Genomic DNA, 9956 nt, shown 5'->3' with positions numbered 1-9956 from the left:
CGTTTAGCAAATCGTCACAACTCATCGCGCTCTAGTTGTCTGCCAACTCTACTTAATTAGGCGGCGGTTCTACTTATGTTTAGTTAGTAACACCCCAGCAAAGTTGGTTGGCTAATCAAAATGTTACCTTTAGCCATCCAACAAGGAAGATGAAGTAGAAGACGCTGAAAAGAGGCACTGGCATGCTGGCATTGATGTTGGTTTCGTTCACGGCACGCTCGGTGTACTGAGTCGCCAGGATTTGACAGATGAAGTAGCTGTACACCGCAATAACCGCCACCTTCAAGAAACATGTCAGTTATACCCACTTTGTGTCTTTCCTTTTGACTACTAGGCTAAGAGAACTGCCATTCAAGCTCGTGAGGAAACATGAAGATGTTTTGTTTTCTATTAAACTAACTTATTTTATGTCTAAAGTACCAATAAGACATATTTTAAAAAGTTAATTCCTCATACCTGAGTGTAGACAAGTGGCATTGTGAGACTACTGAAGGTTTTAAGTAGTTGCAACCGTTCCCGGAATTTTCCAAGTTCCTAAAAAAGAAACAGCAAGATATGATGGAATTAAGAATAGGAGAATTTAAAGATGCATCCCCTTATGATGGTGATTGATTGAGTTGATCAGTAAATCTTGCTTCAAATGAAGATCTGGCAAAACTAGGAAATGAGAAACACTTTTGGCTCCTAAAGGTCCAAATAAACATGAAGTATGAATTATGCCAATTTTAGAGAGTTGGCAGCATTATTGGCCAATTGGCACCACCATCGTCGCGAATGATTAATACAATAAACGGGTGAGTGGATGAATGGCCGGACTCAGAGGTCTGGCGGATTCGTGGATAGGCAGACATACACAGATGGGTGGAACTCACATTCAAGACAGTAATCAAGATCTTCGGGTCGGGGATGTTGCCGTGCAGAGCGGTCTTCTGCACCACACGCACCGCCCACTGGAGGGGCACCCAGTACTCGGGCAGGTAGCGTTGACGCGTTTTTTGGAAGTATCGCCTCCCAATAGCCTCGAATGCGCGGATCTCGGGCTCCGTTATCAACTTGCCAAAGGTTTGCTGCACCTCTTGAAAAGACAAACGGCAATAAAATCACCTCTTGGCCAATCAGAGTTGAGCCTCATCCCCTCACCCAATCAGAACTCGACGTCGTGGTCGCGCGAGCCTCGAACGCTGCAGAGGGGATCGGTGAGGCAGCAAGTTGTTCGCAATTGGCGAGAAAGTAAATATTCTAGTAATTTGTATTTTTACTTTAGAGTACAAGTAGATCAGCGCTAAAGTTGCCTAGTTTTTGTTTAAAGAATTGTGATTTATAGGAGTACATCCTCAATTTCCGATCTAAAAATGCTCTGAGGAAGTAAAGTTTCTGATAAATAAAATACCTAGACAGGGGTAATGAACGCTGTTTTTTTCCACTCCTTAGGTCATAGCATGCTGTGATCTTGGATAAACATATTCGTCACTGGTGTGTACTCTATCCGTTTAGGTTAATTTCAAGCGATGAAATTGGTGAATTTTTGTAATTTACATTACTGGACCTCATGGCAAACGTGTCGAGGCTTTGCGAGCCGTCTGCATTACTAAGACGGGTTCAACATCCAATTATCCTTAGATTTAATTGGCTCGTTGTTAGAGGTATTAAAAGACTCGGAAGTGGCTTTCAGATCTGTGGATACCGTCAAGGGACTCACAAAATTGTTATGAAACCAATTGTTTAATCGGTGGTCATGCCAAACCCTAAAGTCTGCCTTGAATCGCCCCACAGTGTGTGCGACCTACTTTTGTCGTTGTTGATGCTCTTCAGCGTCTCTCGCAGCCCGTAGTCATCAGGCGCATCGAAGAGGCTGTTATCCGGATTATTAAAGCTGAAGACACCTGAGGCTGTTGGGGATGGTTTTGTTTGTGCCTGCAAGGGCGAGGTTGCGGTGAGGGGTGAAGAGCCTCGCTTCCTAGAATGAGACTTCTTCAACTTTTCATCAGGCCACTAAAATGATAGGGTCTGCCATTGACCTTGTTTCTGCGATGTTTTTTTTTTGCAAAAAAAGTATCACGAATTGTGATTCAATCGCCTGTCGAATTGTGTTTAAACATGCTAAGCAGCAAAGCTAGTTAGTCTCTCATAGTTGGACGTATCTACTCATAGCTGACCAAGTAGTACTTAAAAATAGGTGGTCGTTCACCTCGTGATTTGTAACTCCGTTTCTGTCAACTGATAATTTTTTTCCTACCTTTGTAGCAGAATGGCTTTTATGACTTCAGGAGAGGACTCGAAACGAGATATTGGTACGAGAGCCCAGACTAACCATCACTGACCGATAAATCCATTCGTCTCAGAGGCAGCTTGCTTTACCGAAAACGCGATATTTGGAAGATGTAATTGGGCCTATAGCGTGCGCAACCACTGATAGACTGTACCCTTGCTCTATACATACGAATTCTTCATCTGCTTCGATTCCGCCTCGTGGCTGCGGTAGAGGGACGATCACAGTGAGCTCAGGCGACGACGTCCATACGCAGAAGCAGCTACACGATTTGTGACTTCGTCCTAATGGTGTGACGAAGGGCCTCTGTGCCTCTATATAGCCTTCAGGTGAGACTTATGTGAACTTCAAAAAAGACTTATAAATCTATTTATTATTGCTACTGCCACGGTCATCAAATATGCGGTAACTGATTAACCTTCTAGCCAAAGATTCATCCGCAGTGCAGGTATCCACTACTCATACACGAAGAGTACATCACAGTGTCTAGCTTGAGATAGTTGTAGTAAAACACACCTCAGAGCTCCGGAATATGTCGTGACGATTGTGTCGCAGTCGCTGCCTCTTATGGCCCTCTGTGGCAGTACACTGCATTCGAAAACGATTGGAGATTCTGTCACTGATGGTTCGCATCATGAGAATCCAAGAGAGATTGAGGTGTCGCATCACCGTCAGCCGAGCTCTCAAGGCCACTCGGGGATCCGCACAGTTTATCGTTGCCTGGAGAAAACGAATTCGGCTATAACCCGTTTTGTCACTTTCACATTTTAAGGGACACGAGGTTTTCCTACTCACCGCGATTTGATAGCTGATGTTGTTGAGCCATGGAATGTACATGTAGGTATCAAACCAACGTCCAATGACACCAGAGACGAAAAAACCGAGCAAAAAGGAGATGGGTACTTGTCCACGGATCTCCTCACAGTAGTCCACAACTTCATTAAAAGCTCTTTTCAAATAAAAAGATGCAGAATTTTTTCATTTTTTAACTGAAACAATCGTGTCTAGATGCTTAAACAACTGGTGACCTTGAATTTAAACCATGGAAATCGGGGCATTGAGCCAGCCAATGATCTCGCTACCTTGGGGTAACACTGAGGTGGTGGGTCACTTACATTCTTTGTGAGTGGTTGAGAAATACCCAGTAGATGAGTTGGACGAAGTAGTGAAGGAAAAGATAGCCAAGCAGATCCAACCACACCAACTTGTAGAGGCTGCCCTTCCATCTAAGAGCCAGAAAGAGAAGGTAGAATACCGGTTTAGAAGAATAATCGTATTTGAGCCCATTCACTCATCACTAAAACGACAGTTGAGGTAAGTTTGCCAAAGAGGTGGTGAAAATAAGTCCCGCATTACATTCACTAATGCCAACAGCAAATTATGTCACTCGAGAAATGGGAGATTGGTGGCCGGTAATTCGTTCAAGGAGCACAAAGATCAGAACTTAGCATGGACACGAAGCATTATTAAAAAAATAGCTTAAAATTAAAAAGCTATGTATCTCCAGCAAAACACTTCCTTTTGAACGTCCTGAATATTTGTGATTTGAAATTGGATCCCTTCTTTTCCCACCCTATTCTCGAGCCCTCTGTCACACCTCTCCATTTGTTGTCTCCGTTGAGCTCCTCCTGATTTGTCACTCGATTTACACAAGGTCATGGGCATCCAAAGTGCTGTAAATAGGTCCAATTGGTTGCCGCTAGTCCTCTAGTATATTCATGAATGCTCACAACCAAGTGTATTTAAACAGTATGTCTCAGATTTTGTCATAGGGATCACCACAGCTTCCGTGGTCATACAATCCCGCAAACAGTTTATAAGTCATTTATCACATGTTGTGCTTGTGGTCCGGATCCCTCGAGCTCGTCACCCGACAGTCAGCAGACAAGGCCGCGGAAGATATCTTTGTTAACCCGCGCGCGTGAGTAAGTGCAGAGTGGCGACGTGCGTGCATGAACATGACGGCTAGTCGGCTGGAGGAGATTAACGCATGCGCAGTCCGAGTCGGTTAATGGTAGTTGTAGGAATTCGTTAGCCTTGACCTTTGAGCGGCTATCGGTGAACTTAAGTTGCATTCCTGTCTAATAAGAAGGGAGCGAGCGAGAGGACGAGCCTCTGAAATGGTCGGGAGATAGCCATTACTAGGAAACCTCTAGAAAGTCGAACAAGAACAAGGCAATTCCTCTTGGGCAGGCGGCGATTCTAATCGCGGCAATGAGACAGACCTGAGGTGAGCTCAAGTCGGATTTTGAGAGTGACGAAGTGCCAGGGGTGCTGCAACCCCAGGAAGACGTTCTCGTTTGATGCGCTGAAAAGTTTCCGTGTGGGGAGCTAATTTTCAAACATCCCAGAACGTCGCGTTCTTCCTCCCTTCCTGCTTGTTTGATTAACATCCAAATACCTCTAGCACCCACTCAAAGGTCAAGGTCAGGCGGTCACTATAATTACGCATGACTAATACGACCAAGGTTCTTGGGCTGGGACATAAACTCGGGGTCCGTGGCCGGAGGGAAACAGCTCATCGACAAGAGAGATGGACGTAGGTAGGGAAATCACTCAAGGTAGCTGCCAAAATATGTGAAAACGTCTACTCTGCTGTCAATGTGTCACTCAAATGCTACACTATCTAGCTGTAGTGGAATCAGCAAGTTGTCACCATTGAGCTCGGACTTCCAAAGAATAGGACTGTGAGTAAAGTTTGCATATGACCCCTAAATACGATTTCTAGTTGAAACGTTTTTTTGTTGAAACCTAAGAAGGCGTTATCTACTACTGAATTCCTTAGTCAGTAGATGATAATGGATCCATTGATATTGACTGGTAAACTGTACAATCAGATTTACTCGACGAAAACGTAATTTTATTTGTGCCTGACATAGATATAACCCGTGTGTTATCGGCAATCGTCGAATCAAACTGTAGAATGAACAACTCATTTTAAGGTAGTCAAGTGTAGGATGCAATGCAAGCAAGATTTGGCGTCTCTTTAAACACCTAACTGACCATATGCAACAGAAATAAGCAGAATTATTAAATATTTGTCTGTTTTGAGGGCATTTCAGTCGACCTTTCCTTCCATACAGCAAATTCCTGTTACCTCTGTGGCACTGATGGGGTGTGTGGAGTAGTTTCGGGAAACTGCTGTTATTTGTGTACGCAAGGTCACTTTTTTTGCCAGAAATCGTAGATGGGATGAATTTGCTTTCACCTAAATAAGGCCTTCCTTGCCATCCAGCCCATTTCTTGTTACCCCTGTCACATGAATGTCACGAGACTCACAATACTCACCTACTTACTTGAGTAGGTAATAAACAATGCCATTACACCAGTAAAAGCAGGTCTAGACATCTCATTTGAGGACGTCAAAATAGGAACACAGTTTATCGTACCTTTGTTATCTACGCAAAATTCTTCACTTCTAAGGGCTAATTCTTTTCAAGGGTAAGAGGGTGCGCTGTATCTCGATAGAACTAACAAATCGAGGCTTCTTCCAGTCATTTCAAATGTACTCTGCTGCGGTCTTACAATAAAAAAACAATCCCCCCATATGCTACTTAAATGTGACCTGGCGATTTATGAGCAGCTATGACTTCTGATCGGACCGTCTTTAAGGAGGGAAATTGGCTGCGCATAGCCCATTCTACCTAACAGGCAGCTTCAAAAAGGGAATATGTCTGAATCTAGTGAAAAATCAAATGCTACAGTTGTTATGCTACTTAAATAGAGCCATGCTATTTCTTTCACGGGTGATACCTTTAACGCCAAGATCAATGACAGCTTGAGCTGGTAATTTACTATCACCTAATAAAAGCTGGTTAGTTATTGTGTCTTGTTTTAAAAAAAGTCTTGTCGAATATGCAAGGGTATGTAGAAAAATGCATGAACGGATGAGCACTAGATAGTCCGTTCTGCATACTACTTAAATGTGTGGAGGCTCTTTCAAGGATTAATTCTGCTAACTCTCGGGTCATTATTGGATTCAACTGGAAATTTTTTAAGGCTCTTTAAAAGACCAATTTTCTTCTGAAAAATCTTACCTAGCCAACAGCTTCAGGAAGATAAATGTCCCGCTTCCGTCAGAAATGTCATCCAGGTATGAGATCGACATGGATCGAGGTTACGTGGAGACCTGATTCGATGCTTCTAGTGGGTTTTGCGATCAACTGAAACTGTGCACATGCGCATGCATATAGCTGACTCAGTTGGGCTTAAAATGTGTGCTCCAACTTCGTCAAGGTGACACACCGCCAACCAATCAGAAGCCAGTGTCTTTGTTAAACTTCAGGTTCTCCGTAGTCGGCTGTTTAAATGCGGTAACTTTCCACAGCTATACTTACAAAATGTTATTTTTTTGCTCCAAAAAAGGGATTGTTAGATGCCCTCATTTGTTTAACGATTAGGTAAATGCACAATGTAAGAAGTAGGTGTCAAGTTCAGGTGGAGAACATTTTCTTCCCTGAAAAAGGCAGCAGCATTGATTAGTATTTATTTTTAATGCTGCAGCTATGATTGGTCAAGTCGGCAATGTTTCCCATTCCTATTAACCAACCACTAGTAAATCAGGAGCAGGATAATCTGGAATCCCTATCACTCATTGGCTAGAACTTTGCCCTTATTTATTTGTTTTTTAGCTTCAATTTCACTTTTTCACCTCCACTTAATAACAGCAAACATGAAAAAATTTACAACGCATTCCTGCTTAGTCGATTAAACTGGAAACTGTAGTGAATAGATGTAACTTTTTTCTTTGATTTCAATGGCGTGACCTCTCCCATCGCCACGGATTGACCTGCCATCACGGCATCCTGCAGAATAGTCGTGTTTATCATACACTAGTATGATTGATCCTGCCTGTGGAGGAAACACTAGGATCTGAACAAGGATGCGTGGGGAGTAAAATCAGGCAAAATCGTTGAAAGCACCCGGTAAATCGACAGGCACCTAAAGAATGCCTGGGAAATTGTTTTTCCAGTCTTCAGTGCATACAAATCCTGCATGTATAGATGTAATTTTAATTCTACAAGTAGTGAGCGATTTGGGGTACCGTTGTTTTTCTTTATTCTTCACTACACACACACACACACAGGCACAAATTTTCAGCCTCTCGAAGGTAGTGGTATAGGCCCTGCTGTCAATCTCCCTCTCAGCCTTTCTGTGCATCAATAATGAAGTTACTTTCATACAGTTTTGTTACCTCATAAGGTAAATAGTGCGCAAAAATGTTTGATTCATCGGATTTTCGCCTGCTTCTAAAATGGGAAGAAAAATGCAAGTTCTGGTTCCCCGAAGTGTCATTTTTGGGAGTTGATTAAAATTAAAGTATCGCGGTATCGTGAAGGCACCTCCAACTCTACAGAAATACCACTGACCACTGACCTCCTCTTCTCGTAGGTCATTTCTAAGCCGCCCTTTTACTCTTCACTTTTCACCCTTAAAACTGCAGCCGACTAGACAGACGTCGGGAGGACTACGCTCACCCTCTATCCAAAGTGCTCAGGCCAATGGCAAAAGGCTTCGCATTCCTTTCATCCGTCCAACGATGACAATCCCCAAACTAAACCACTAGGGGTGTCATTGTGGCAGTAAGAAAATGTTAGATAGATTTGCTTTCAAAGAAGCCTCCACTCGCAAAAAAAGCGTTTATTGTTTCCCATTTCGAGGCTTTTAAATAACTTGAAATTAATCTATGTATACGTGTATTTCGTACATAACTGCGCCCGTTTTTGGTTTATAAAGTCACTTACTACAAAGGAGGAAGGAAGGAAGGAAGGTGAGGAAGGAGTCGCCATATTCACTTATATCAATTCGTTCAGACACTTGTGGGCTGGTGTTTCGTGCCGTAATTTTTGGAGTGAAGGTGAATATGTGGAAGTGATCCGTTACTGCCTAAAGAGCGAAAATTTTTTTTTGGCAAACTTTAAAAATCCTAAGGAACCAATAACTAAGGGAAAAACCCCAAATAGGCTACTTTAAAGCATATCACTATAAATGCATCAAATCTACTGAAACAGTTATATATTAGAATATGTTAATTGGAAATAGGTTAATAAGGAATAACAGGAGGGGCTCAAACCGAGCAGCTTACCTAAGCGTTGTTTTTTAGCTGGCTTAAGTCTAAAACAGCAGTCGCAAAGATGGTGCCTCAGTTCCAGATTCGTCAGTCTATAGTTATGAAAACAATGAGGTTGACATGCTAGATGGATGGGCGAGTAATTTAAAGGATTGCAGAGATGGACCGTGGTGATTCGCCTCTAACTTACGGTTGTGCGTTTTACACTTACTCGTTCGTTTCTACTGCATTGTCAACCCTTGCCAACTCATCAGAGACACTCTTGATGAACTCGGCCAGGTTGTCATCCTCCACACCTTTCATTGTACTTGTCTCGAAGGTGGCTGCGCTTAAGCCCTCGGGATACGTCGACTCATCCATCAAAACGCTTCGATAACTCACGTCTAAATTGTAATTTAGGATAGCCGATGTCTCAAAATCTTCGTCATCGTCTCCAAACGGATTCATGACGCACAAGGCAACCTAAACAAAGTCGGAGGATGAAACAGAAAAAAGTCAAACACTGTTTGCGCACTTTACCCACCTACGCACTTCTGAAGCAACCAATGGAAAACGTTTCTACAATGGGTCAGAAAACATACCTTTAGCCATCCCATGAGGAAGAGAAAGTAGAAGATACTGAAAATAGGGACGAAGAAATCCACCACAGCTTCTCCTGGCACCTTGGCAACTTCCAGAAATTGGGAGGCCAAAATCTCACAACCGAAGTAGCTGTACACTGCGATTATCACCACCTGGCCAAGGAGGAGGTTAGATAAGTAAGCATTGCATAAATGTAGGATAGACGCTCTCGTTGGTAAAAGTTGGGAATGTTTTAGCTAAATCTCCATTCACATACGATGCAATTGACCTCTGCCGAGCTGACAGTCTGACATTCCTCTCATGATTAACCTCTTTTTTTTAGTCTGGAGACTCGGAACCAATTTTATCAGTTCCTCTTATGGTACACCGGGAAAATGCACTAACTCATTGTCTCTGTGTCACTGGGCTCCAACCAAGTCATCCATCTCTCTTGCCAATCTACCACAGTCAATTTGTCATCCTGACTGGTGTGCTTTTAAGGGGGACTCAGAAGTCAGAGTACATGGAGAGGCAAAGGACTTGTAACCCTCAGATATTGGACTTCTAAAGTCGCAAGGCGGTATGTCCCCCCTCCTGGGAATTGCTGTATCTGCCCTTAATGTGAGTGTCACTAAGGCTAGCGTAAGAAAATTGCTTCAATTAAGAGGAATCGGTGCCAGTAACACGATCCCTGTCGCATGCATTTTACGATCTATTGACGCAGAGTAAGCGGAGTAAGATTTATTGCCATGGTAACTCACTTGAGTGTAGACTAGGGGCATCATAATACTGCTGTATACCTCCAGGGTTTGTAGCTGAGTTCGGAATTCACCAATTTCCTATAATTAAAGCATAGGAAATCAGCTATTTTTAACAGATAAATCGGGCAAAATTGTGGCTGGTGGATAGTGTTTTGGGTTTTTGCTATCTAACTGGCGAGTAGAGCACTTAGATCTCAAAAACAGAAATTAAAATTTTACATCTTTTAGTAAAAATTCAAGCAAAGTTTACTGGAAAAATAAACTAACAATAAAGCCCTACCTGCTCTAAGACGAG

The 9956-nt window shown here is 42.8% G+C and overlaps 2 protein-coding genes across 2 annotated transcripts in view; both read right to left on the bottom strand. All coding sequences in view use genetic code 11, as the record gives it.

Moving 5' to 3' along the window:
* EGR_07628 (Bestrophin-1) overlaps positions 1 to 3556 on the bottom strand; it is a gene marked incomplete at both ends in the record, with an annotated part of 4861 nt that extends 1305 nt beyond the window's left edge. The window contains 8 exons of the mRNA XM_024496877.1: positions 128 to 280; positions 457 to 534; positions 873 to 1075; positions 1788 to 1992; positions 2786 to 2989; positions 3065 to 3218; positions 3385 to 3495; positions 3525 to 3556. Of these exons, the coding sequence (XP_024348733.1) occupies positions 128 to 280; positions 457 to 534; positions 873 to 1075; positions 1788 to 1992; positions 2786 to 2989; positions 3065 to 3218; positions 3385 to 3495; positions 3525 to 3556 (1140 nt within the window). The remainder of the gene's footprint in view (positions 1 to 127; positions 281 to 456; positions 535 to 872; positions 1076 to 1787; positions 1993 to 2785; positions 2990 to 3064; positions 3219 to 3384; positions 3496 to 3524) is intronic.
* Positions 3557 to 8005: 4449 nt separating this feature from the next.
* Positions 8006 to 9956, bottom strand: part of EGR_07627 (Bestrophin-1) — a gene marked incomplete at both ends in the record, with an annotated part of 7334 nt that continues 5383 nt past the window's right edge. The window contains 5 exons of the mRNA XM_024496876.1: positions 8006 to 8151; positions 8355 to 8431; positions 8551 to 8801; positions 8921 to 9157; positions 9662 to 9739. Of these exons, the coding sequence (XP_024348732.1) occupies positions 8006 to 8151; positions 8355 to 8431; positions 8551 to 8801; positions 8921 to 9157; positions 9662 to 9739 (789 nt within the window). The remainder of the gene's footprint in view (positions 8152 to 8354; positions 8432 to 8550; positions 8802 to 8920; positions 9158 to 9661; positions 9740 to 9956) is intronic.

Source organism: Echinococcus granulosus (genome assembly GCF_000524195.1).
Source record: "Echinococcus granulosus chromosome Unknown EG_S00082, whole genome shotgun sequence".
Lineage (NCBI taxonomy): Eukaryota > Metazoa > Platyhelminthes > Cestoda > Cyclophyllidea > Taeniidae > Echinococcus > Echinococcus granulosus.
The sequence above is the reverse complement of the archived record's forward strand: the minus strand, read 5'-3'. Positions and strand labels throughout refer to the sequence as shown.